Here is a 26385-nt window from a genome sequence, read left to right on the forward strand (position 1 = left end):
ATAATGTATATTTGAACTTCAATTAACCTTTTTTTACTTCCCAAGACGGTTTTGGGCTTTGTCAATTTTTTTGAATAGAAATTTTAATTTGCATGACTCAAGCTTTCCCGTTTTTCATTTCCTGAGGTTAAAACGCTACCCATTCTTTCAACAACTGCTTCTAAATATAATTATAAAAATAAATAAAAAAATCACAATTTCCCAAATTTTTTTTTCATGAATTTTTTCCTGAAAAATTGAAATTTTATCCAAATATTAAAATATATTTGTATTTTAAGAAAAAAATATCAATTTCCCAATTTGGAATTTTCTCCCTATTGAATAAAATCCGAGATAAAATCTTAATTTATTTATACTGAAGAAATTTTTTTTCACAAAAAATTTTAAAATTTTACCCAAATGTGTTGGTATTTTTCAATAAAATTTCCCATTTTTTTCTTATTTTCAATCCAATTTTTTACATATTTAGTAAAATTTCAAATTTCCCGGGAACCTGGTTCCCAGGTTCCCGCACTTTTTCCACGTCTGGCTAAAGCTTTTAACCTAAAGTTTAAACCATTTTAATAAAGCATTAATTTGTTTTTTTTTTGCTTTTAGGTGAACACTAAGCTAAGGTTTCGCATCTAAAATCTTGTTAAGCCTCATGTAAACCATGTGCTCTGCAGAATGCCAGTAAATATGTTATCTTTAGAGAAAAGATCTTTAGAATTTAACAAACAGCATTCACTAAAAATATAAAATGTAATTGAGAAAATTTTTGCCTCTCATTATATATTATTTTAATTAATTCTTTTAGATATATGTACTATAGTAATCAAAACTTAAGTTCCTTAAATTCCCTTGAAATCATTCGCCTTTTAAGTATTTATTTACTTAAATATTTACATAAATTACATTTTACCCTATTGAATACTCGTTTCACTTTTGTCATCACTAATCGCAGTGAAAAATGTCATGTCAATAAATAAAAAACAAAAATTAAAGAAAAAAAACAAAAAGTGTCCTAAAAAGTGAAAAGTAAATGAATTTGACGAGCTACAAAGAGGTTCTCTTGAGAGTGACATAATTTATTTCACTTGACATTCGCAATAAAAATCTTTCAAAACATGCGCCGTCCAATTTTATTCTATTTTCAGTTAGAGACGTAGTTTTGTTGAATGAAGACACGAATTCACAGCAAAAAGCAACACTAAATTCTTAAGTTCGCGATAATTGATAACATATTTATGTAAATACAACAGATACTGTATATAGACATTTTATGTACAAAGAAATAGAAAAGCATTACTGAGGAAAATACCCGTGTGACTAAGTAGCAAGTGAAAAAACGAAAGACAAAGAAAAACAAGGAAAACTCGATGTCGAACAAAAAATAGATACATCACATGTTAGACACACATGCAGAAAAACTGTAAATAAAATAATTAACAGAAATAATAATAATGATTTCGAATGAAGTGAAAATCCAAGCTGGCTCGATATTGAGCATTGCAAGTCTCTTGATTTGGTAAGAGTGAATCAATTCGCAATTTTTGGAACAAAAAAAAAAACTTGAAAATTCGCTATGAACTCTGAAAATTTATTTATAGAAACAGTTTGTTGTTTCATTCAACTCAGATTTTACTTATATACTCAAATGCAATTAAATTCAACACTTTGTTAAGATTCTACTTAAATTCATTTTAATTACTTAGTTATCTTTAAATAAAATAAAATTAACTTAAAATTATGTTGATGTTCCTACTGTCTGGATTGGATTCTAGCCATCAAAAGGTTTACTTTACAACCTAATTTATGCATATGATTTTCTTTTAAGTGATATAAATATATATTTATTTACTGAATATGTAAATGAATATACGTATTATAAATGCTTGACCAAGGTCACCGTTATTTTTATTTACTCTCTTTATTTTATTTGTTGTTATGTATCAAAATTTATTGTATTGTAACATTTTTTGATTTTCATTCTTTTCAGGCTCAACTGTCGTCCATTGGGAATAATATTTTTTACGATATTAATTGTATTTTCATACAAACAATTGTATCCAAAAGCCAGACTACAGATCCCTCATGAGGTCCAAAAAAGTTTCGCAACTCTCACTAAAAATTTTGCTGAGTTACGGAAGGAAAAGCCAGGTGCTTTTTGTTTAGTCGTCAGTGGTGGTTTAGTAACTCTTGCAGTGGCTGGTCATTACATTTTAGGAGTGTGGCTTGTTCTAGTGACGCTGATTGCAATAATATTGCTTTGTGCGAAATATAATGTTATTATTGTACATGATAATATCATTGATGAGAAATCCAAAGAGGAGCTTGCTACTGAAGATACGGGTAAAACCTTTTTTAATAATAATTGTTTTAAAATTATTTTATTCGAGAATGTTTGCACATTTTTGTTTCCAAAATCATCAAAAATCGAAAATATTTACCTAGGTACACAAGAAAACAAAAATAAACGCAATAACAAGTTGAACGCTCGGAACGTTTAATTGTGAAGGTCATGAGAGTAACTTTTGTTTTTTGAGCTTCGTATTCCAAATGAATATTGATTCATAAATTAACTTTGAGGATAAAAAAATCAAAATGAAATAATTAAGTATTTATATGTTTAAAGAATCATACAGAATCAGTTAACAGCTGTGAAGTATTACGAAGTATAATACCTAATTAAAAAAAAAACTATATTTATAAATGATTATTTTAAAAAAAAAACCAGTTTTTAACTTCCTCACTTTTTTTTTAAAGTAAACCGTAAGTCTTTACGTTATCATTTTGTTGACAAAATCTATTGAACAACTCTTCCGCAATTGTACCTATTTTGTTTTTCGCGTAGTTTACGCTATCAACTGTGAAATTATTTTTTCACTCAATTTTAAGCCAAAACATGGTTATTGAAAAGATGTGGAAATTCTATCAATTAAAAAACGAGAATGAATTGCATTCGTGTATAAAACGAATGACTTGACCGCATTTCAATGTGTTCAATTCCATGATTTTTCATAAATTTTTCAAGTTTTCCCGAAGATTTTCATCAATTTTCACTTTTCATGTTACTCACGAGACTCCCCTAAACATTTTAAAATTTTGAAAATTTTCCGATTTTCCATGAATTTTCCCGAAAATTTTCATCAATTTTCACTTTTCATGTTACTCACGAGACTCCCCTTAACATTTTAAAATTTTTAAAATTTTCAAGATTTTCCGATTTTCCATGAATTTTCCGAGTTTTCCCGAAAATTTTCATCAATTTTCACTTTTCATGTTACTCACGAGACTCCCCTGAACATTTTAAAATTTTTAAGAATTTTCCACTAATTTTCATCGACAACATTTTCCAACGGATGAACACTCATTTAAATTTCCAACGGATAATTTTTTTAAAATATGCTGTCAAATCTGTCATTTGAAAAGAATTCGCCAAACCTGCTAATTCAAACAAAGTTAAAGTGGCACACCACACAGACGGACGGACAGACGGACGGACGACATCACGAGCACAATACCGCATTTTTTTCAAAAAAATTGAAATGCGGTAAAAAATAATGTTTACTGTGTTGACCAAAAATTATCAAAACGAAACATTGCCAAATTTTTTTACGTCTCAGATAATTACAATGTTTTGGCCGTTCTCCATTTATTTCTGTTTTCAGAACTAATTTATTGACAAAAAAAATAATTAATGACACTTTTAGGGGTACATTTCGTTATACCTACTATTAAATTTTTGAGTAAAAATAATGTACGTAACTCACGATGACCTATATTTTCTTATCAAATTGATAATTCTAATAAATTTGGTGCTAATAAAATATATGTGAATATGATTTATAAATAAGGGTGTGTAAATTCCAGATGTAAATAATTAGATCAATTTTAAATATCTCTTTGCTGAAAAAATAATTATTCAGTTTTTTATCACATTGTCGTTTTTTTTTTTTTTTGTTAATAAAAACATTCCTTTGTGACTTTATAATTTCTTTGTGATTCAATGATGTATTTTTGCGATCTACTTTCTTCGAAAGAACATTTGTATTTATGTAAATATACAATTGTTTGTAGTTTTACTTTAATTTTAAAAAATAAAATAAAAAAAAATATGCTTCATATTTACATATCAAGCAATATTAAAAATAAGAAAACGAAAATTCTGTTTATAAAAAGAAAGGTTTTCCAACCCACATTGTTTACAATTTATTTCTTTTATCATCATGTGATATCTCATTACTGCTATGAAAATTCAAAGATTATATGAATTGATTGTACAAAAAGCGATAAGGTATTCACATTCTAAAAAGTATCTTATCATAATTACATAAATGGAGGCTGGGCAGTATGATTCTAGTCTACAAATATACACATAATGCGTGAGTAAAACGTAGTTTGTCCGTTTTTTTTTATAAAATAGGTTGATTAAGTCAAGGTGGATTAGTAATACGGCATGTGAATTAATTGATATTGATTTCATTAAAAAACCGAAAACACATTTAATTTTATATATTTTTTTTAGGTGAAATCAGCAAAGATCCTCCTTGGAGCCGTGCAAATGAGTATGAAATTCCGGATGAATTTCTTCCTGACGTTAGTGACGAAATGAACATATCGCTCTTGCAGAAAGTGGCTGAAGATGCTGATGTTAGTAGTTACTATTTGTACAAGGATAACTCAAATAAAAATGCAGACAAAGAAGATAGTGATTCGGAAGTACCATCTGACTTGCTCCTGACGTCTGACAAAATTCCTGAAATCGAAGACGAAGAAATGACCCATCCTTCATCTGGCTTAAGCCCCTTGGATAGTCCTTTGGACATCGAATTGCCTCGCAATGATATTAAAGTATCGTATGATCCCTTTTCTGAAGGCATTGAATTTAGGAATCAGCGTGATTTCAATGATGGATCTTCAGACAGCGATGACTCGATATCTCGTGGATTAAATTTCCAGGATGTTTCATTACCCGATGGATCCCGCAGTGGTCCAAAGGATAACAAACAAACAAAGGATGGTAGTTCACAAAAATCCAGTCAGATATACGTCCCATCGAAAATGTCTTCAAGCTCTAGTCAGCAACCGGAAGAGTTGGAACCAAAAAATAACTCTCCTAACTGGAATATCGTTAATAATTTGTGGGATGCTGTAAATAGCAGTGTTGCACCGCTGCAACCTACAGTAATATCTGCAGGCAATGTAAGCCGCTTGCAAATACAACGTAAAAGTGTAAATGCAGAATTGTCGTCTGACGAGAGCGACTTTGAACTCCTTGACAGTGAAGACTTGAATATCAACACTTAATGTTTTATCCGCAACAAAAACGATATCCCATTATAAAATTGAATTATAAACACTTGAAATTACCTTAATGTACCCAACAAAAAAGTGTCATGATTATATTAATATGATTTAAGAAACCAAATATTTAGTTTTTTTTTTGTATAATGATTACCAGTTAAATTGTGGTTGAAATTCCATCCTTCAAATTTTTAAACTGGGTACGAAATATATTTAAATGATCATCTACTTAGACAGCCGCTTCATTGTTCCTTTATTTACTTTTATAGAATAAATTTCCTCTTTAAGACAAACTTAGACAGATTTTTAAAGAAAAAAATCTATTAAATGTATTTAATTTAAAAAAGAAAAACAATAAAATGATGAATACCATCGAGAGAAAATGTAACGAAAAATAAAAAAAAATGTTACAAAAATTATGTATTTAATTGTAAACTCATTTTAAATTTATATTTATATACTTATTAGTCTGTATGATTTTCTTTATTGGAAGGCAGATTTGTTAATTCATTGTCATTAGTATCCTCTGGCTTTTCTTTAGCAATGGCTCTTTTTCGTGGTGGGAGCACTGAAAGAATTGCATCTTGCCAATTAACTCCCTCTACTACCTTAGATATGATTTCAAACACTAAAATTAAATTATTTATCTACTTTCTGATGTAAACTTATTTTGCAAATTCAAAAAAAAAAACTAACTTACCATGATTTATAGTGAGGACAGTTCGTGTCTTAATATCTATGAATTCGCTTAGTGGCAGTTTTGCAGTCCTTACGCCGGCTTCTTGTGCCCTTTTAAAGCATATTCCTGTTTAATCCGTAAAAAAATCGCACGTTATTTTATTTTATTTTGTATAATTTTTGTATAAGAAAAAATTCCTAAATACTTACCTTTATGAAAATTATGGTCAACTAAGCCTCCAATTACATAAATAGTATTTTCCTCTAGTTGATTTAAAATTGTGTCTGATTCTGATGTAAGATAAACAATTTTGTCTTTCTGAAAGCCAATATTAAGATAAGATTCCGGCGTATGTTCAATATCCCAACTTTTATAATTATTTTTTTGTAGTTGTATGTCAGTGCGAGAATTGGGTTTCAAGGATGTCAGCCAAAGAGGACATGGAGTGGTTGACCGTCTATTGATAGCATATACCCTTCCTAATTGTTTACAACAATTAGCAAGGTCTCTATCTATCATCAAATCCTCAAAATCTAAGTCTATGGCAAATGAAATTTTACTCTTTTCCATGTCCACTTTATTGCTTTTCAGAAATTTACGTGAAGTGCCAACTTTTTCTCCGCTAGCCTTTCGTGCCTTCAGACGTTTACGGTGTCTAATTCTTCTAGCCATTAATGTTTTACGTTGTTCCTCATATTTTTTTAACCTTACAAAAAGACATGCTTTGAGCTAAAATAATCAGTGGAGATTTAAACTAAGTAGTTTAACTTACTTTTTTAATTGCCTATTGGAAAGCTTTGGTGTGTTTGTTGAAGCAATACAATCTTTAGATTCAGTTTTTGTCTGTTCCGTATTCATTTCTGCAGAAATAAATTAATATTCAGCTTTAAAGCTCCTATTGACTATCTAAAAGTTTTGTTTTGAGTATCAAAAATGCTTGAATTCGCACTAGGATTACTCATTTATTTACTAAAAGTCAAGACAACTTTTCGAGTTTGTGACTCGGTAAACAATAACAAAAAAAAAAAAACATCAACAATGAAAAGTTGTTACATAGCGAATTGTGACAAAAGTTGTGATTTCGATAACAGCAGAAGCTTATTTATGGTACCAACGGTAATGTGGGAATTGTAAATTAATCGTTGCAATCAGTTTATTATTAAATATTTATCCAATACAGGCGCCAGAAGCTATTGCACTATGGAAGGCTGTTGTACCGGAGAACAGAAGACCTTTGACAAAAGGCGACAAACTTTGCCACAGACATTTCCAGGAGTCGGATATAGAAAGATATTTTGAGCATACTATCAATGGAGAGACAGTAAATACATTTTTTTGTTTATATGAGTTAAATATTTTTTTGCTAACCGATAATGTCAGTTTCAGATGTTGCGAGATAGACCGCGATTAAGTAAAACTGCTGTTCCATCTTTGAATTTGCATATTGTGCTAGGAGAAAAAGATTCTACAAAGAGGAAGGATGACCGTCAAAATCCTGCAAAAAAGGTACTATTTATAATTAAAACAAAACTTAGGCATTTTTCTAAATATGTATGTATTTATATGTATACCTATCGTTTAGAAGAAAAACCAAATAACTGAAGAGGATATTCAATCAATTTCTAAAAGCAATGGTTCTATCGAAAATAAAACTGAAAACATAATTATTGAATTTGAAAAGACAAATGCTAAATTTACGAGAGCAACAGAAGGAAAATCTGCAAACTGTACATCTAACGTAAAGGAATCATGTGAAAAAATCAATCAACAAAAACGCAAAGATTTTGAAGCTTTGTACGAAGAAGTCTTTGCAGTTCAATTACCTTCACAACTTTGGTAAGGCTTACTGGATTTCGAATAAACTATAATTTCCAATTTATTTCATTTATCCAAAGGGGAATTCATCGATGTCCTGAAATGAGATTTATAGCGTTTTCGCGTTTTGATGCGGAGAGTTTAAGAACTGATCTAGTTGTTTATATTTCTGATCTCTGGGAGTACACTGTATCATTTAAAGGATTGAACGTAAAACAGAAATGTCTTTCTGCAATGACAGAAGATTCAATAACAGTACTGCTAGATGAAGTTGATAGTGCTAGATACTATCTTAATGATAAATGCGATAAAGTACATGTTAAACGAAAATACATCAAGAATTTTTAATTAAAATCATTAAATTCTTTATTTTTTGTTTTATATTTATTTGAGACTACAAACTTTTTCGTTGTTTTTTAAAGTTTGTTTTAGATTTTTTAGTTAATGATTTGCTAAGCATAGTATTTCGCTTAACTGATGTTTTGTAAGATGTGGTCGTGCTTTCTTTTTCCAACGTTCTTTTTTTGTCATTACAATCCTCAATGTCGTCTGTAATTTCAAAATCCATGGAGGATAGATTTGAAAGTTTTTTCTTTTTAGATTTCTTAGTTGTAGTTTTTTTGGAATTCACGATGTCGCCTTTTGACTTCATTTCCTCAATCACTTTTAATTTATTTTGACCTTTAAAATTTTCTTCTTGTTTGAATGCTTCCTCTTGGCTTTGTTCCATTCGTTTTGAATTGTGTTTTTGTTTCCCTTTCATTGTGGGTTGAATCTCATTTTCGTACTCAATGATGACTCGGTCTTCTTCTGCTGTACTTTTGTTTACCATATACTCAGCATCTGTATCATGCTCTATATTAGGTTTAGTATAATCTTCAGCATAATTATCAATACTCAAACCTAATTTAGATGTTTCTATTATACATAAAGAAGTTGGTCTGCATTCTAAGCTGTATTCACGCAACTGAGTTATTTCTGTATAGTCTTCCGAAATGTTCCAAATACTTAGATCTCCAGCACTAGATACGGTAGCTAATAAGCCTTCAACATAGTACATGGCCTTTAGACGTGAGTCGTGAGCGGGAATCGTGTTACTTTCGTCATTTTCTATATTAAAAAAGAACATTTCGCCACTGTCTTGTCCTACTAATATATCAGCATCTCCTATCCAACACAAATCTGTGACACGATTTTCCAGTTTGTGAGACTTGATGACATTTCCTGTGTCCAGGCTAAAAACTTCCACAAATCTTGCTCCCGTAATAGCAAAATTATCTCCATTAGGTGACCATCGTATATTTTCGACATTTCCGCCGTATTGGGCTTTGTTCTTTAAATTCGTCGTATAAATGTTGCGGCCATTTACCAAATTCCATGATTTTAGAACTAGGTCCGTTCCAACAGACAGCGCTAGACTTTCTTCTGGATGGACGCTGATGCACGTTACTCCTCCTTTATGAGCTTTTTCCCAAACCTTGTCGAGCTGCCACTTTTTCGTGTTAATAAAAGCAATCTTGCCATCTGCTCCACCCGTTATCAAATAGTTTGCATTATCTACAAAAACTACTGAGTTCACTGTGCCTGAATGATGTAAAAGCTCTCGTATTTCCTGTCGTTTTTTCAAATCATACACACGAACTCGATCATCAGCTCCGCCACTTGCCAAATAATGACTTCCTGTCGCTAATGCTCGAACAGATTGTGTGTGCAGAGGACCAGCAAATGTTTTAGATATCTGAACAGTTGGTATCTTTGACTAAATTGACAGTAAATACAAAAAAAAAATCAGAAAAGTAATTATCACTTCAAATTTGAAAATCTCACCGTTTTGTCAACCAACAACTTATAACCACACACATATCCCTCATAAATTCCAACTATGACCTCATAGACCTCTTCCATTATCTGTTTTTATTAAAAAGGTTTTAACAAATGTTTTTTCTATTTACTTGCCGTCAAACCGATTCGACTTAAGCACGTGCGTTTGACATTACAGCTGTCAAATCCAATACACAAGCAATTTTAGTTACTTCAAGTCTTTGAGAGAACATGTAAATAAATATTAATTAAAAAAAAAACAAATTAGTTGAATTTAAGACTCTAACATTATAGTATTATTTCATTCACAATCAAAATAACAAAGCCGACAGATACTTAGCTTCTGGATTTTAAAAACCCATTTAAACTTGGCTTCTTTTATCATTATAAAGGCATGAATAAATTTTGTTTGCAAACAAATCAATTGAGATTTTACCGACAAACAATGTTTCGTTTATTTTAGAGTAAAATAAGACAACATTGGCTGCTAAATAAAATTGTTATATGTACCTAAGGACAACAAATTTATAGCAATGACTCCAGATTTAAAAACCTTAAAAGAAGATATCAGAGCAATATTAATCTCTTCGAAAAACGGATTGTCCATATCTCAACTTGAAAAGGATTATAACGTTAAGTCACAAGAGTATCAATTTTGTTTTAATATTATTCAAAAACTTTATGTTTTCAGAAAATTAATGGGGAAAATATAATGTATTTTTCTTATGGATTTACTTCAATGATTGATTTTCTCAAGTCTATATCGGATGTCGTTTCTCTCAGGGGTTATGGGAATCATATCTTATTGTATCCCGTTATTACAAAAGCGACAGAGCATATTAACTATATGGTACAAAAACAACGAAAATCATCGCAGAAACAACATCGATTTCATTACAAAGCTTTTGAATCTTTGAGAAACCACACAAATTCATGCCTTGACGAACCACTTTCTGGACTTGATAATTCATTCACAAGTAACACTTCTGATGAACGAGCGACGGAACTATCTGATTTTGAAGATGACGCATTCTTCGGACACTACCCTCCAAATGCTATGAGGCACGTAGATGAAATTGTTAAGAATTGCAGTATAACCGAAGAAGTAGAACCAAACGAAGGATATTACCCAATTCGAATTACTTACATTCAAACTCCTTATAAACTGTATTTCCAACTTAAGAACATCCGTTTTGAGAAAGCAAACAATGCACTCCAACAATATTATGAAAGCTTAGATGAAAGTGATTTTGTACTTAATGAAATAGACATCCGCAAAACCCGTGTTTGTGTGGCAAAATTTGAAGGGAAATGGCATCGAGCGGAAATCGTGTCTGAAGAGCTAGATGGTGAGGATTGCTGTAAAGTATTCTGTTTCGATTACGGAGAAGTCAAACTAGTGAACCGAAAATCACTAAAATACCTGCTAAAAGATTTTGGTAGCTTTTCTCGACAGGCTTATCGTGGAAAAATTGCTTACATTCAGCCAAAAGGTATTCGATGGTCTCGTATGTGTACTCAAAAATTAAAAGATTTCGTGCACGGTATCTGGATTTACGGAAAATTAGAATATTATAGTTTAGAAGAATGTTGTCATTACATTAGTCTGTTTCATACTTACACAAGCCAAGATATTAATGTAAAGGACTATCTAATCTCCAATTGTACTGATGTCTTAGAATCGTCCGATGTAAAAGGAAAACAAAGCAGGGCACTTGCCATTCCAACGTTTAAAATGTTAGAACAAGGTTTTGGAACAAATAAGGAACTTATTGATTAACCTTGTAATATTTTTATTGCTTAAAGATCGGTAAAATTCAATAAATTAATTTAACTACGAGTTCATTTGTTTTTTTCATAATATTTATTTTCGGGTTTTATTTTATAAATTATACATAGGTAATTATTTTTTGTTTGCCTTCTAATAGAATTATATTTTGTTTTTAAAGATTACATATGTTTTTATAATAATTACACATGTATTTCTTTATATTATCTTAATGAGACTGATGTTTTTAAGAATTGTTCCTTGGAAATGCATTTTTGATATATTTAACTGAATTGGAATGCTTTTTAATTAATTTTTTTTACTACATATTAATTTGGATTTTTATTCAACATTTATTTTGTTAATTATTTTAAGCTCGTATAATGATTGCTGTTGCATGTTAAAAACTATTGTAATTATGAGTATAAATACTGCTTCATACTTGACAATGTGTGTTTAAATTTTAAGAAAAAAATTTTCATGAACATACCGTTTATGTAATTATGTATGTAGCATGTTGCAATTAATTTTTATTCAGCTACCATCTCTTTAAAAATTCATTATAAAAAGTTAGGGGCATAGTTAGAAAACTGTGTATATTCATATAATATGAGGTCCATTTTCAAGGTGGTTTTTCTGATACTACAATAAGTCTTTTTTTTTGTAAACAGTCAATTTCGCTTAATATATATTGGAATATAGTGGTCAACAGTGGAATGAAATAATTAACCTTATAAGTGACACTCTTTGTAAGCTTTTTGTTGTGTAAATATCTTTTTTTTTTAGCTTTTTAATAGATATATTCTGTTATTTTCCTCGAGAATCAGTATCATTGATGAAAAATGAAATTCTTTGGTTAAAATCTTTACAAAATATTTAGAAAAATATGCGTCTGTTCCTAATTTTTTCCTCTCTTATATTTTTGGCATCTTTTTTGTCTGATATGCAATCATATTTATCAGAGTTTATAAAGCATTCGAAACATATTTTCAGTGTTATTCGATAAGATAACTTTTAAAATTGTTAAAAAGGAAGTAAGAGGCTTAAAAAAGCAAAATTATCCATACTTCAAATACACTGATTAAATATTAATTAAACATTTTATTTAAATTATAAATAAATTCATTTAAATTTAATGTTTTTTTTTTTTAATTCAATCAAACATTAAATGACTTAGAACAAAAGACACTTACGAAATTACTTAATATTAGTTTTTTTGTTGTTGTCATGTTGATATTTATAAATAACCTCTGTACAATAGTCTAATTAATATGGATTAATTTTAATCTATTTTTACAAAATATTGCTGAGATTTTCGTACCTATGCTTAAAAAAATAAAAATTCGACAGTTAATTTTCTTAAGGATAAAATATTTACATTAATACATTTTTTTCAATTGAATGAATCGCTAAACATAAATAAAAAATATTTTTTTATCATAAATATGTGTAAAGTGGCATCTAAACAGCAGATACTTGAGCATCATCGTCCTCTGAAAAACAAAAATAAAATAATGAAATCGGGGAAAATTTATTTTCCTAATTTATAGTACAACTAACTTACCATCAACTTCAACATTAGTGTGAGTGTGAAAATATGTGGTATTAGTAGAGAGCCCACCAGTTGTTACACCTTCGTGGCTGTGGGCTCGTCCTAAACGATGTAAACGTGCCATTTGTGCCGCGACATTGTATGAAGGTGGAACTCTTACACCAGTTCGTGCAGAATGTGGCATGCCTTATTTATCACCGTGCAATTGAGTGAAATTATGATAGCAAGATGCATTATTTGTAAAAAAAAAACGAGAAAGAGGAGAAAGTTTCTTTAGTTTAGTATACATTTATTAGGTAAGTGTTAATACTACTACTGTAAGTATTATTTGACAATGAATGTAGTTTAACAAACAATCTTAATATATTTTCATCGTATTTTTTTTTATTTGTGTATAGTTTTCGTAAAACCGTTTTATAATGTCTCATCAACATTTTTTAAAGGAAAAATTTTTAAATGTCCTTTCCAAAACAAAACAAAAAAATCTATATTCCCATGTTACGCAAAATAAGTAAGGTTTTTGGAACACCCTTATAAACAAAGAAAAATTACTTTAAGATTTATCTTTTAGGACTTTCCCTCATTTTAATTTATTTTACTTTATTTAAGTAGAATGAATTGAACATTTACATATGTGAAATGAGAAAAACAGGAGAAAATTGATAAAAATTTACAACTATATTATAAAAACTTACCACCATTACTTCTATTCATAGATATTGATGTCGAATTGTGATGATAAGGAGGAGGGTGTTGTAGCTGTTGTTGTTGTTGAATTATGTAAGAAGCTGCGGCATGAGGAGGTAATGGGGGTAACACTGATGACACACCATGTTGGAAAGAATTTCCATTAGCATTTGCTGATATGAAAAGATGGTAATGTTCAATAAATGATTTATAAATACTAAAGTTCAAATGAGGCTTTTTAATATTTGTACGGAATTGTTCCAATTTAAATTGAAGTTAAATAATTTGAATTGTGATAATTTGATCTTGTTTTAGTAAATGTTCATTGAATAATTCATTCATCTAGGAAACACACTATTTTTACTTACTTTGTATTGATGAATGTCTTCGCTGAGGAGCTTGAATAGCAGTACCTGAGGGTGTTTGTGTGTTATGTACAATTGAAGATGTTATGTGATAAATTCGATCAGTCTCTAAGCAATTATCTGTTTGAAGGGATGACCCATGACCACTATCATTAGATGTAACAGAGCCTATTTTTATAATGTGCATTGAGTTTGTTAAAATATTTCTATATACATATATTTATAAAATAATACGTACAAATTTACATTTTAGTTTGAGATGAAAATGAAACTATGTATGTGTAATAAGAATATAGTGTATAACATATGTGAGCAAATAGATAAATACTATGAATAACAATTATTAAATGATTCATCATTAACATTGAGGTTGACATTGACTAAAATGCAAATACATGTATCATATATAATAAATAGTAATTTTTACCTGAATTCATATTTTTTCTAAGTGGTAAGCCAGATAAAGAAGTCACAGAGCTGCTCTCAGCAGAAAGATCTACGGAAGGCAAAATTGGAGTAGGTGTATCTGAATGTGATCGTTCATGAACTGCGCTACGAGATGCGTGTACTGGGAAACTATGCGGTGGCATCGGAATCGTGCCTGAGAATGAGAAGGCTAAATAGTGATAGGTGATATATGTGAATTAATAAAATGTCGTGTGCATATGATTTTTTTTTTAATTAAATGACAATGAGTGAAAAAAATTGATTAATTTTCTTACCAGCACTACTGGAACCAGTTCTTCTATGAGCACCAGGAGATGGCGATGGGCTAGTGTGTAATTGATTATGATGTAGATTGTGGTGTAAGTTAAGTCCTGGGAGTGGAATATGTCTTGGTTGATGTGGCCTGGTTTTTGTAGGCTCCGCTAAAGACAAAATCTTTTTTACTGCTTGTGGTGAGGCAGCACCAAATTTAGGATTAGCTGAATTTGAAGCTAAACTTTTCTTGCCTTCTGAAGTGGAACTAGTACTGCTAGTGGTTGAAAGTGTAGGGGATGGATGTCTTTTTCGAATTGTGACTGTATTCGGCGCAGAATTTCCATGAGGCTCGCATTGCATTGAAAGCTCGTGCAATTTATCTTCGTCTGTAATAACTTTAAGGTTATTTAGGTAGGCTTTGACTCGCCGTACCATTTGTGCCTCTTCAAACATTTTTTTGGGATTGGGAGCTGCCGTTGACTTCTTTCGACGCTTTACTGTTGCACTTCCTTGATGTGAAACAATGGTTGTTGCATTGCTGTTCATGTTCATTTGGTTTAGAGCAACCATTGCATTACTGGGTGCCTGACCCTTCAACTCAAACATTGTCATTATATCGTAACTTGATGAGCACATGTGACTTAAAATTCTAACTTCTTTGGCAATCATACGGAGTTTTTCAAAATTTATCAAGTTTTCTATTTTAGTGTCATTTCCTAAGTGTATAAATGTCAGATCTTTCTTCACCACAGGGTAAAAAGGTATCATTGGATTTTGAGCAATTAGTTCAGTTGTGATCAATTGACGATATTTGGACATGTTTCGACTTGGGTCCATTAACTCTTGCAAGTCATTAAAGAGTCGTTGGTATTTTGTGGGTACTTTTTCCCAGGTTAATCGTAGTCGAGACACCGCACCATGACCCAATCCGGAAATAATGGCAAACATCGAATTGAAATTTTTGCATTCTTTGCAATGTCTTGCAATTTTAATGAATTGCTTCACAATCCTCGATCTCTTTACAATGTTCATTTCCATACAAATTTCAGTGACAACCCAAAACATCTCATGATTTACTAATTCCGAAAATTCCTTTAACTTTGGCTTGCCATAACGACTTTTCAATTCAAATAAATCATCAATATATTCGGTAGCTTCAATAGCACGAAATACACAAAAGTCTTGAAACGTTAATTGAATAGCAATTTCATTAGCATTTAATTGCAAAAAATGTACTTGACTTTCCCTTATGAGATCGGGCGCCATTTCATCAGGTACCAATGTTTCCGTAATACCATTTGTCTTTAAATAATATCGTGAGCTTAAACCAATACGTTCAGCTAGATTTTGTAACTGATCTGGAAGTCGTCGTTGCTTAATCATTCCACCTTCTCCAACACTCACTTCGCATAAGGAAAAATTACTACTAGACTCATGAATACCGAATTCTTGCAATGCCAGCATTACAACCTCGTGTGCGGTTGTTTCCTTATTGATTAGTAAATATTTACACGTTTGATCAGATTTGTATACTTTGAGTACATGTTCTGGATAGTCTGACGCTCGAAAATCTTCGTAATAAAGAGTGGTCAAGTCAGGATTACTGTGAGAATGGTATAAACCAGGCTCTTTTGATGCTCCTCCACCAGTCACACTTGTTCCGGTTGATTGAGCAACAGATAACTTGGTCATACTAAGGTTGCTTAAAGAAGAGGACGTTGAGGATGAAGAATCTAATTGCGTTCCAGCATCTTTTACGTGTGCATATGTCGATTCCTCCGTGCCACCACTAACAGTATCGTCGAATAAATTAATATTCTTTGGTAGAAGGTTCATTTTGATCAAAGCCTTTTGCAATCGTCTCTTGGGTCCAAGTGTTAAGAAACCACCTTTGATTCCATCCTTTTTTTCCTTCATAGGAGAAGGTAAAACAGCACAATCAACTTGATCCACTATATTACTTCCGATCAAATCAACAGTAGACAAACGAGCACGCGGATCACAAGTCATTCCAGCTAATTTGGAAATATCGGAGACAACTTTTCGCCTTGTAGTACGTGGTCGTGGACTATTAGTATCTTGAGCCTGTAACATTTCTTTAAATGCCAACAAATTGCTTCTAACAGTGATGCTCAAATGAGTTGTTCCCATTAAAATTTCTTGAGCACGATTATAGGAAACATGCTCAAAACTATTCCCATTAACTTCTAGAATTTGATCTCCTCTTTTCAAGCCAACATCTTCCGCTTTTGATTTCTTTACTACATTTGATATGAATACTCCGCAACCTTGTTCGTATCCACCCATGATCGAAAAATTTAAATCTTCATCACGAGACGATCTCGTTAGTGTAGTAACTCTTGTTCGAGCTTTATGATGTGCTGCAATATGCAGTAACCTCAGTTGCCCCTCCATATTTTTCTTCTCAAGCCCTGATTCGAAATTCTCTAAAAATTCCATCATATGGGGATCTGTCTCGAAATCAGTAAAGTGATTGTTGACCCATAAAAGTACAACTCTAGCCACTCGGTCTTTTATATCGCTAGAACAAGATCCCGATGAAGTTGTCATAAGAGTAGACGTACTAGAATTTGTGGAGGTACTAGCACTAGAACTGTTAAGAACGGAAGTATTTTCTTCATTTTCAAACCAATCAGTCAGCTGTTTCGCTACAAGCATTGGGTTTTCTATAAATGTACGATGCGTCAACAGAAAGTCCTCCACATAGGTAGGATCAGTTAAGGAATTTTCTTCAATTAACTGTTGCATTAGTTTTTCAGCAGTTCCCTGTGTAGAAATGGAAGAAAAAAATTAGTTTTCGCCCATATTTTTCACATTATAAAACTTACCCGAATCACGACATGACCTCGCCGGCTTCCGTTCTCTGTGGTTCCTGGCCGTAATTCTGTAACCATTACTACATTACCATCTTCTTCGTGTTTCTTAATGTTTTCCTCTCCCGAATGTTGAATTCTATAGTAATCAGTTTGAGTAATGCACACAAACTGACAATCATCTACTTTTGTCCGCATAACACCTCGATGATATAGCTTGTCCATAGTCGGCAAAATACCAAAGTCATCCCCATAGTGCAGGTGTTCCGTTTCACCATTGCTATGTTCGATTTCTACATGTCCATTAATCAAAACACTCCAAGAATCCAGCTCCTCGCCATCATTCATTACAATCGTACCAGCTTTCTCGACAACCGCAAATACCATAACAGAACAAAGAGCACGTCGCACGGCTAATGTCATGTTTGTAAAAGCTTTTAGCTTTTGAGTAAATTCTAATAGGGTTTCAATATCGTCTACAGTCCGGTCTGAAGGATCCTTTTCAAGGCATTCACGAACAGTATCTCGTACAGTTAGACTCTGGAGTAGAAAGAAAAACAAGTTTATTGAAGTGAAAGGTAAAAAGATATTATCCTTACATCCATACTCTCAGCTAAGTCATCTTCATCAGAGTCCACGACGGACTCTACAAGGCCTGAGAGGTCCACCTCATCGGCATCTAACGAAGAACTATGAACAGAGGTCATTGTATCGGAACCACTATATGCGGAGCTTGTATCACTAGAATGCGATCCTCTGTTACACTTTTGATACAAATCTGGACGAATTTGTGGACCACTCTGGTAATTATTCTCATCAAAAACAATGTTAACACCACTATTGCCAGATAAAAGCTGTCTAATATGATGTTGACTGTGTTCACGTGGGTCCATGTTATTATCTACAACACCAGTCGTAGTTCGGAGACTGTTGTTATGTCCAACATTAAAAATGTTTATGCCACAGTTGTTGTTTGAATTTCCACTTAAACTACTTCGAGTATGATACTGATATGAATTATGTGGTTGATGTTGCAACTGCAAGGAGCTGCTATTGGTGATACTATTTGTCGAGCTTGATGCAGTTGTAATTCCACTTAATGTCGTTATACTAGCTGACGAATTTAAAACAGGTACTGTCAAGGAAGGGATATGGTGTAAATTTGTATTTTCTGGATAGTCGATCTGAAAAAGATAGAAAATTTTTCATAAATGACTCAATAATTACTACAAGGAAATTAAATTGCAGTTATGACTTTATCAAACTCAGCTTATCTTCTGCATTTTGATTTGCGAACTTTATTCATTCGAAATATGCTCTATTAAAATGAAAAAGAAGGATTTATGTCATTTTGCCAGTTTCCTCTCCATTTGCATTGAATATTAATTATCATATAGACCAATGCGTATTATCTATTTTTATATCAAACTCATTCATTAACATGTGCACAGGAACTTTTTTCTCACACCTATTAGGATTATTAATAAACATGCTTAACATAAAATTTTCATATAAAGGATAGGATCGATAATAAGTTATCAGATTCAAAAAATTAATTTTATTAAATTCATACGACCATACCTGCAGTTTATTTTATTTTAGTGTTGGTAAATAATATAAAGTTACTTACAGTCAAAGTTATTTTCATTATGATAAGTAGTGTTAAACCTTTTATTTTAGGATTTTGGCAATGTTGATTCAGGATATTTTATCATATTTGAAATTTATTTTAGTAATATTAGATATTTCATGATAAATACTTATTGAAAATATCAACTATGTACCAAAAACTCTACAGTTTCACTGAATGTGACTTTTGTTATGTGTAGTTACAAAATAGTTTCACTAACTTTCACTCTTCACGTGCGCGATTAACACTTACAGACGACAATATACATACATAAGTATTGTATAGAAAATCATTTATTGCGAATATGATTTCGGGAAAAAGTAAAGCGAGTTAAAGACATAAAGTAAACTAAAATAGTCAAATCCTTTTTGCCATGATTTGCCCAAATCTATTTTATGCGTCAAAATTAACCAAAGTGTTGGTGATTTACATGTAATATTGATAGATAATAATATTTCAGCTTAGAAAAAAAAATAAAATGCATTAATGATGCATCTGTCGGATACAACATAATTCGTATATTTACATCTGCTAAATATTTTAGGAAACATTTTAATTTTAGAACCGTTGAAGTGTTAAAAGGCAAAGGAAGAAGAAGAAGAAAATCATTTATTGCGAATATGATTTCGGGAAAAAGATTATTACTTACAACATAATTCGTATATTTACATCTAAGATTATTACTTATTTTTATTTCTTAAAACAATTCACTTCATTTATTTACATTTTGTTGGATTTATGAAAATATCATAAATGACTCATTTGGCCATTTATTTGGCAAGGCTATAACAGTGTTTTGTTCAGAAATCAATGCCTTTTCAGTTCCTTTGTTACATTGAACACATCAAATTAGATAAAGTGCGAGCAAAAAAATCTTGGAAATTAAATGGAATTGAATGTAGTTTTTTTTTTTTGAATTACTTTAAGCTACGTCATACATTTCAAAGTGAGTGGCAAAACTTCCAAAGTTGGCAAGCCTAAAGCCTACACACTAAATGAGACTGAATTAAATATTGGTTTGATTTAATGTTCTTACTATAATAGTATAATATAACAATTTATAAACCTAATATTTACTTACCACTATCATTTCAGATGTTTCCAGAACAAAGCACTCATTTGGTCTTCGGACACTACCTCCATTCCGTTTTCCGAAACTATGTTGAAAGAAAATACGATGTAAAATGAATCAATACATAAAAACTATTTATAACAGATAAATATAAATATAATATTGAAACAACAATATTTTAAAAATGCTTTTTGTTTAAAATTCTACACATTTTTTTTTATTTTAACCAGAAGAACATGCTAATAGCGGAATAGGTATATTGACAAATATGCTGATTTTAAAAAATTATTTTATTTTTGCAAAATATTTTATTGGCTCGGTTTTCCATCGATCGTAAGAAAAGGTAATCAAAGCTAACGAAGCGTGAATCAAACAAAGTTACATTTTGATAGGGTCTTAAAAGAAATGACAAAAAATTAATGCGCTTGACTCCGTATCAGGCAATTAGATTTCAAGGTTAATAGAAAAGTATTTTCAAGTTTATGAATTTCATAAATTTATGACCAATAATAATAGAAATGTGTCTTTTACATTAAAAAAACAAAAAAAAAATACACAAAACATTACCTAAACTTATTTTTATGAAAAAAAATAATGAATGAAGGCATGTAGGTATTCAAAAGTTTGATAGAAAATGTTTTTTGATCTTAAATTTCATTCAGTATTGATAACTGAGTAGTTAGAAGTATAACAATTGAAAGGGAGAACAATAAGGATGAAACATTAATTATGGATTACGACATCAAATGACGACGAGGCGAGGTATATTTACCACGAAAGCCGTCTTTGTGGAGATACTGGTGGACCCGCTGATGCTCCTGCTGACAATCTGTCGGCGAGAGACTGACCACGTCGTAAAGCCCATGCTCTTGAAGGTGTTGTGATATTTTCACACTTATCTATTGCTTTCTTATCTTCAATAATGTGCAATAATGTTTCATCGTACCGAGATTCGCGATTGACAATGTCGTCATCGTCTATGAGAGGAATTTCTCGATGCTCAAAAACACTTTCGACTTGCATATTGCGAAAAGGCGACTTTGCTCGTCGTGGATTTTTAAAACGATTAGGATGACATTCCGTGGAATGTGCGCGGGTTGAATGAAAAGAGTTCCAACGCCGAATCACATCTTTGTTTTTGCTGCGTCCTCGTACACCACCAGCTAACCCAACGACACGAGATGCACTTAAAATGCGTTTCCGTGTTGGAATACGAAGAGGTATATCTAATGATATTTTTCGCGCTGATTGTATTTTGACATCATCATCGCTACTTTCGGACTGAGATCGGGCCTTGCTGGCCTCAGGTTGGTTATAAAAAAATTTGTACATATTGTTTATGATTTGACTGACGTATTTCTTTTTTTGATATTACTATTCCTTTAGATGTCCTTACAAGTTAATGAGGTGTTAATGCGTATAGAATATGTAAAGTATAAGAGTAAATATATACTTGAGCATCTTTGTTTCATTTTCAGTAACAAGGATTTTATTTAATAGGAAATAATGTATGAAATTAAATAATAATTGTTTGAATACTTCATAAATGTTTTTTTTTTTTGCATTTTGCATTATATTTTTCAAATTCTAAGTAGAAAGAAAGGTCTTGTAAGTTGAAAAATAATAATTTTCTAAATAAATACATTATTTCTTATACATTTCCATATTTTAAATGATTTTTCATTTGGATAACAAATATTGCTTTTCTAATCTGATAAATAATATCAAACACATCCAAGAAATAAAGTTTTAAGGTTTTAATTATGTGCCATGTGAGAAAAAAAAATAAAGTTTCTGTTGTGCTAGTGGATTTTAACTTCATAAAAAGTGTGACATTGTGAAAAATGTTTTAAAACACAAATTCAAAATATTTAATTTCTTTTTAAATCAACAATCTAAAAGAAAAACGTTTTGTAAAAAAATAGAAGGATTTCTCAGAGCTAAGCTAGGTCGTAAAATAATGTTCTCTAAAATTCCTTTTTCGAAAAGGTATTTCATGTAATACTAAAGATTTCATTCATAAGTCTCTTTCAAATCTCTTTACTTGCTTAAATAAATACATACACAGAAAAAGAATGTCATTCAAAAAAAAAAAAAAATAGACCTTTACGGTATCCACATTTGAATGTTTATTTCATGTAGTGGTATTCTACACTAGACAAAGCCGTTCATAATAAATATTCATGATTCATATTTTTTAATAACTCTTGATTTAAACAGACATTCCATTTGTTTTTACGAGGGATATGTTTTTCTGCATTTATTTTATGCATTGACGTTATGGATTGACGTTACCAATTGATTTTAGTGTTTAGGAGTAACAGGTATCAAACAAAGTGTTGAAAACAATAACGCTCATAAAACAAAATGTTCACACGATGAAAACTTGTGTGAAATTTAATTTCTTTTAAATGTGGATGGAAGAAAAGTTTCAGTTAATTAAGTAAGCAAAGAAAATCTTTTACCCGCATTTATACAAGATTCATACAATTGAAATGTAACAGAGCATAAAAACTCTCATTTATCACAAACTACATGTTGTATAGTATATTGATGGTTAAATATAAATGAAATTTCAAGAGCGAGATTGTGTGTTTCATCAAAATGTGTATTTATTTAGTTCAATAAAATAAATGATGAATGAATAAATGAACGGGCGCAACACAAAATTTAAATAGCAACTTACTCTACTTTGTCCGATATTTTATCAATCAACGTTGCTTCAACAAAAATGTTTTGTGTCTTTCTGCATATTTAGTTGTGACTACAATAATTTCTGATTTTTTCAATTGTTTGAACAAATATGCGTGTGTTTGTTCGCATGTGGGGTTCATTTGTACACTAACACAAAAACATTAGTAAATAATTCTTTTTTTTCTTATTTATTTAAATCCACCATATATACACAATATATAGTTCTACTTATTGTAATTAACGAGAATTTTGCTATAGTCTTTTAATAAAATATTTTGCTTATTAATTTTATGTTTCCAAACATTTCACATACACAAGTTTGTTTTAATTTAGGTTTCAACGTCTAAATTCCTTCCATTTTGTTGTGTTGTAACTTTTAAAACACAATCAATCAGTGTAGGTTTCTACGGGTGTTTTTCTTTTCAACTAATATACAAAGTTTTCTGGAAACTATAGAGTCTTTCCACCATTAATTCAATTTTGGTAATGGTATGTACACTTTTTCGCTATTTACTTGGGTTTTCTCAATTGATTACGCACAAAAATAAAAGTTTTTGTCTTGGCTGTTTTCATAAATACAATACGTATTACAGTTTTCTCACACAAGTATAACAGAGTCGAGGCTGAATTAACTTGACGGCAAGCTGCGATTTCTGCCGTATTCGCACGAAAAAATGAATTTCATACGGTATTCCGCTGAACTCAACCTACTTTTACAGTTTCTGTCCGATTAAGTACGGCAGTGAGACGAATGAAAATGAATAGACTCAACTGTCATTTTAAACTATGACACTTTAACGTAAAAAGTTCACTTTCATACAACTCAAAATACCAAACTGAATTATCAGGTTGGTGAATTTCTGGGTAAACGACTGGTAATTTTGAAAATGTTTTTGAATGATCTCGGGTTTAAATCGAAAAATGCTCAATATAATGACCTAAGTAATATTTGTCAATTGTTAGACTCAATCGTAAAAATTCTAAGCATAGTAGAAAAGCTCATTAATTTATTTTTTACTTTTCTTGAGTTGTGAAAATTATTTTTCTCCACTTCTCCTAAATCCAAATTAGGTAGTCTATGAAAACAAATTTATTTCATAAAAATTTCCAATAGAATTTCTATGTATCTTACACAAAACTTGCAATATTTCATAAAGTGTCCTATGAACTTTTCTAATCGAAGTCTAAAATTTCTGATACGTTAATCCTTATATATGTAAATACGTAATTGAAACTAAATAAAATATATTTATCTTCAATTTTATCTGAATCACGAATTCTTTTGAAATTCCATGGAGAACCCATTTGGAAGTTTTGAGTATGTTAGTTGAACTCGAAAGCATGTATATTTTAACAGTCAAAAACGAAATAAAAGGACTCTTACCTGGACCCGGGAAGAAACATGGAACCATTTATGAAAACGCAGCCTGTCAACAAAATGTACCAACATTTTGAGTATTCACCAGTGCTATAAATGTAAGGAAACATTTTTAAAATTATTATTTAAATAAATCTTTTTAAGGTGTTTCAAAAACTGCATTTTTTCCCTATAGTTTTTTTTATCAAAATTTATGATGAGCTTACATGAGCAAATACATATGTAGGTTTTGAAATACTTTTTCTAATTGAATGACTTATTAGACCTTTTATTCATTAAATATATTTTAGTTGTTTTCTTATAAATATCATCATTTTAAACTACTTATTTTAAAGGATTTTTTAATTTAAGTTTTTGGAACACCCTAAATTTACATCAAATACTAATTATTTGAACTCACCAATAAAGAATATCATTGACTTGTCTTTTTTCATATCTAACCAGTTTACATAAAGTTCGAAGAACAGAGTCTCTATAAGATGGAATCAATCGTTGGAGTCCGTAGTAGATGACTTGCAGGTCAGATAAGGATCGTAGGTTTGGTTCACAAGATAACGCTTTGATGAAATGTGGATCCAAATATGTTGACATTTTAAATGCATATTACGAATGTTTGATTTTTCTTACAATCTAAAAAAACATTTATGTTATTTATTTCACTGACTTTTGATCCTATTGTTTGCTTTGCCTTTGATAAAAACAAATGAGCTGTGATATATAACAAAGTAAAACAATGAAACTGTGTTGCAAAAACATGCATAGTTACATGCAGAAATATGCTAAATAAATCTTTTTGCTAAAGGGTTTAAATTTTTAAAGATGTTACGTATATTTGTACAAAAATTTTTAAATAACAAAAAAAAATATTATTTTTCTTCAACTTATTGGTCATTTTTTTTACATAAAATTTAAAAAACTAGTAAAAGTTTGTCTTAAACATATTTCAACGGATTTCATCAATTTTTAAAAATTTTAGGATTTAAATAAATCCATTTTTAAAAAAACATACATTTTAGATCCACAACTATATTAAGTATTACCACAAAAATTAGATGGGAGAAAAAAATTTTAGAGTATTTCAAAGGCTTAATTTACTCAAGTCTTTCACGTATCTACCTCAAATACGTTAAATTACAATTTCTTAATATGTAAAATCTAACATAGTTTTGTTTTTACAATTATTTATTTACAATCATTAAAAAATAGCATGTCGTTAAAAATTTATTTTTATCATGTTTTTTAAATTTTGTGTGTAAATTTTTAATATGTTCACAGGAAGTTTTTGTGAAAACTCTAAATATTTTGTAAAAAAAAACTCATTTCGAAGTTCGTTACACGAATAGCCTGTCTCGTATTTACTTTCGTTACAAAAACCCATTAACGTTGTGGATCCACCTAGGCCATTATTAGTACCTAAGTATATTTTTAATATGTTTACGGTAGGTACCTAAAACACTATCTTTTGGATGTATACTGACTTTGCCATTATATTCAATTATTGTTATCTCCATAAGAAAGTCTGTAAATTCTTTTAAATTTGCTTCTGCTATCTTTTATGAATCTTTAATGAAATTTTTACCACAAAAACTTGTAATTTTTTCTTAAAATTTATAAGTTTTTTGAAAATTCAGTGCAGATTTGTTTTTTGAAGTGTTTTTTTTACCAGCAATAAATATATTTACTTACATCTTTTTTTTTACTTTGTCCTCGTATGAATTATTATGAAATTTAAACAGTCCTATTGTTGAAGACAGACAGTTGGTTGGTATATAGTTGACTTCCAATGACTCGAATTTTGAGAAGAATTATTTTTTCCATTGTCTCTTTTAAAATTTTCACACGTTCAAACTGTTGCAATTTCCACTTTCGTTTGAGTAATCTGGCCTTGATAAAAACAAGTCCAATATACATATAATTATTATATATTATTTTTTATATTTAGAATACATGATTTTTTAAAGATGTTTATGATTCATTTTTCATTTCATTGAAAGTAAATAAAAATGTGATGAAGAATTGACCTTTTGCACTAGTACTACTGAATGACAATAATTGATTTTTAATACATATAAGGTGTTCATTTTAACCTGAACACGAATATA

At 30.5% G+C, this 26385-nt stretch overlaps 6 protein-coding genes across 11 annotated transcripts; 3 read left to right on the forward strand and 3 right to left on the reverse strand.

Moving 5' to 3' along the window:
• Window positions 1–952: 952 nt before the first annotated feature.
• LOC134833879 (uncharacterized) lies at window positions 953–5576 on the forward strand. Of its 2 annotated transcripts, none has more exons than XM_063848362.1 (3): window positions 953–1411; window positions 1979–2331; window positions 4508–5576. In XM_063848362.1, exons 1-3 carry the CDS (start codon window positions 1386–1388, stop codon window positions 5287–5289), a joined length of 1161 nt encoding a protein of 386 aa, XP_063704432.1. In that variant the 5' UTR covers window positions 953–1385; the 3' UTR covers window positions 5290–5576. The 2 variants fall into 2 exon arrangements, with proteins under 2 accessions (XP_063704432.1, XP_063704431.1); XM_063848361.1 differs by having other exon boundaries at window positions 954–1507.
• Window positions 5577–5623: 47 nt separating this feature from the next.
• Window positions 5624–6883, reverse strand: LOC134833881 (tRNA methyltransferase 10 homolog A). The gene is made up of 4 exons (XM_063848363.1): window positions 6738–6883; window positions 6175–6671; window positions 5987–6091; window positions 5624–5914 (listed from the first exon to the last, which is right to left on the reverse strand). Exons 1-4 carry the CDS (start codon window positions 6821–6823, stop codon window positions 5751–5753), a joined length of 852 nt encoding a protein of 283 aa, XP_063704433.1. The 5' UTR covers window positions 6824–6883; the 3' UTR covers window positions 5624–5750.
• A 91-nt stretch (window positions 6884–6974) lies between these two features.
• Window positions 6975–8149, forward strand: LOC134833831 (uncharacterized). The gene is made up of 5 exons (XM_063848289.1): window positions 6975–7081; window positions 7146–7286; window positions 7346–7471; window positions 7548–7801; window positions 7861–8149. The coding sequence occupies exons 1-5, from the start codon at window positions 7004–7006 to the stop codon at window positions 8126–8128; spliced, it is 867 nt and encodes a 288-aa protein (XP_063704359.1). The 5' UTR covers window positions 6975–7003; the 3' UTR covers window positions 8129–8149.
• LOC134833829 (p21-activated protein kinase-interacting protein 1-like) lies at window positions 8128–9769 on the reverse strand. The gene is made up of 2 exons (XM_063848287.1): window positions 9608–9769; window positions 8128–9539 (listed from the first exon to the last, which is right to left on the reverse strand). Exons 1-2 carry the CDS (start codon window positions 9683–9685, stop codon window positions 8175–8177), a joined length of 1443 nt encoding a protein of 480 aa, XP_063704357.1. The 5' UTR covers window positions 9686–9769; the 3' UTR covers window positions 8128–8174.
• A 50-nt stretch (window positions 9770–9819) lies between these two features.
• Window positions 9820–11435, forward strand: LOC134833830 (uncharacterized). Its single transcript, XM_063848288.1, has 2 exons — window positions 9820–10233; window positions 10293–11435. Exons 1-2 carry the CDS (start codon window positions 10135–10137, stop codon window positions 11379–11381), a joined length of 1188 nt encoding a protein of 395 aa, XP_063704358.1. The 5' UTR covers window positions 9820–10134; the 3' UTR covers window positions 11382–11435.
• A 1086-nt stretch (window positions 11436–12521) lies between these two features.
• LOC134833119 (rap guanine nucleotide exchange factor 2) lies at window positions 12522–24806 on the reverse strand. 5 transcript variants are annotated; one of them, XM_063847336.1, is made up of 11 exons: window positions 24684–24806; window positions 24290–24373; window positions 20221–20296; window positions 18109–18693; window positions 17525–18049; window positions 14696–17462; window positions 14401–14589; window positions 13977–14141; window positions 13617–13781; window positions 12934–13107; window positions 12522–12862 (listed from the first exon to the last, which is right to left on the reverse strand). In XM_063847336.1, the coding sequence occupies exons 2-11, from the start codon at window positions 24307–24309 to the stop codon at window positions 12831–12833; spliced, it is 4698 nt and encodes a 1565-aa protein (XP_063703406.1). In that variant the 5' UTR covers window positions 24310–24373; window positions 24684–24806; the 3' UTR covers window positions 12522–12830. The 5 variants fall into 5 exon arrangements, with proteins under 5 accessions (XP_063703406.1, XP_063703405.1, XP_063703404.1 ...); XM_063847335.1 differs by lacking the exons at window positions 24290–24373; window positions 24684–24806 and adding exons at window positions 20984–21591; window positions 22898–23509 and having other exon boundaries at window positions 14401–14574; XM_063847334.1 differs by lacking the exons at window positions 24290–24373; window positions 24684–24806 and adding exons at window positions 20984–21591; window positions 22898–23509.
• Between the last annotated feature and the right edge of the window lie 1579 nt (window positions 24807–26385).

Source organism: Culicoides brevitarsis, chromosome 3 (assembly GCF_036172545.1).
Source record: "Culicoides brevitarsis isolate CSIRO-B50_1 chromosome 3, AGI_CSIRO_Cbre_v1, whole genome shotgun sequence".
NCBI classification, from domain to species: Eukaryota; Metazoa; Arthropoda; class Insecta; order Diptera; family Ceratopogonidae; genus Culicoides; species Culicoides brevitarsis.

Excerpts from the sequence above, each read along its gene's own strand:
- LOC134833881 (XM_063848363.1), bottom strand. The coding sequence starts at position 6,823 with ATGAATACGGAACAGACAAAAACTGAATCTAAAGATTGTATTGCTTCA. Across the intron at positions 6,672-6,737 it reads TCCAATAGGCAATTAAAAAA|GTTAAAAAAATATGAGGAAC; the intron begins GTAAGTTAAACT and ends TCTTTTTGTAAG. Across the intron at positions 5,915-5,986 it reads TGTCCTCACTATAAATCATG|TGTTTGAAATCATATCTAAG; the intron begins GTAAGTTAGTTT and ends ATTTAATTTTAG.
- LOC134833831 (XM_063848289.1), top strand. The coding sequence starts at position 7,004 with ATGAAAAGTTGTTACATAGCGAATTGTGACAAAAGTTGTGATTTCGAT. Across the intron at positions 7,287-7,345 it reads ATACTATCAATGGAGAGACA|TTTCAGATGTTGCGAGATAG; the intron begins GTAAATACATTT and ends CGATAATGTCAG. Across the intron at positions 7,802-7,860 it reads CAATTACCTTCACAACTTTG|GGGAATTCATCGATGTCCTG; the intron begins GTAAGGCTTACT and ends ATTTATCCAAAG.
- LOC134833119 (XM_063847334.1), bottom strand. The coding sequence starts at position 21,543 with ATGTACAAATTTTTTTATAACCAACCTGAGGCCAGCAAGGCCCGATCT. Across the intron at positions 18,050-18,108 it reads ACTTAGCTGAGAGTATGGAT|AGTCTAACTGTACGAGATAC; the intron begins GTAAGGATAATA and ends TTTCTACTCCAG. Across the intron at positions 14,142-14,400 it reads TAGAAAAAATATGAATTCAG|GCTCTGTTACATCTAATGAT; the intron begins GTAAAAATTACT and ends TTATAAAAATAG.
- LOC134833879 (XM_063848361.1), top strand. The coding sequence starts at position 1,443 with ATGATTTCGAATGAAGTGAAAATCCAAGCTGGCTCGATATTGAGCATT. Across the intron at positions 1,508-1,978 it reads ATTGCAAGTCTCTTGATTTG|GCTCAACTGTCGTCCATTGG; the intron begins GTAAGAGTGAAT and ends CATTCTTTTCAG. Across the intron at positions 2,332-4,507 it reads GCTTGCTACTGAAGATACGG|GTGAAATCAGCAAAGATCCT; the intron begins GTAAAACCTTTT and ends TATTTTTTTTAG.
- LOC134833829 (XM_063848287.1), bottom strand. The coding sequence starts at position 9,685 with ATGGAAGAGGTCTATGAGGTCATAGTTGGAATTTATGAGGGATATGTG. Across the intron at positions 9,540-9,607 it reads AGTTGTTGGTTGACAAAACG|TCAAAGATACCAACTGTTCA; the intron begins GTGAGATTTTCA and ends CTGTCAATTTAG.
- LOC134833830 (XM_063848288.1), top strand. The coding sequence starts at position 10,135 with ATGACTCCAGATTTAAAAACCTTAAAAGAAGATATCAGAGCAATATTA. Across the intron at positions 10,234-10,292 it reads AACTTGAAAAGGATTATAAC|AAAATTAATGGGGAAAATAT; the intron begins GTTAAGTCACAA and ends TTATGTTTTCAG.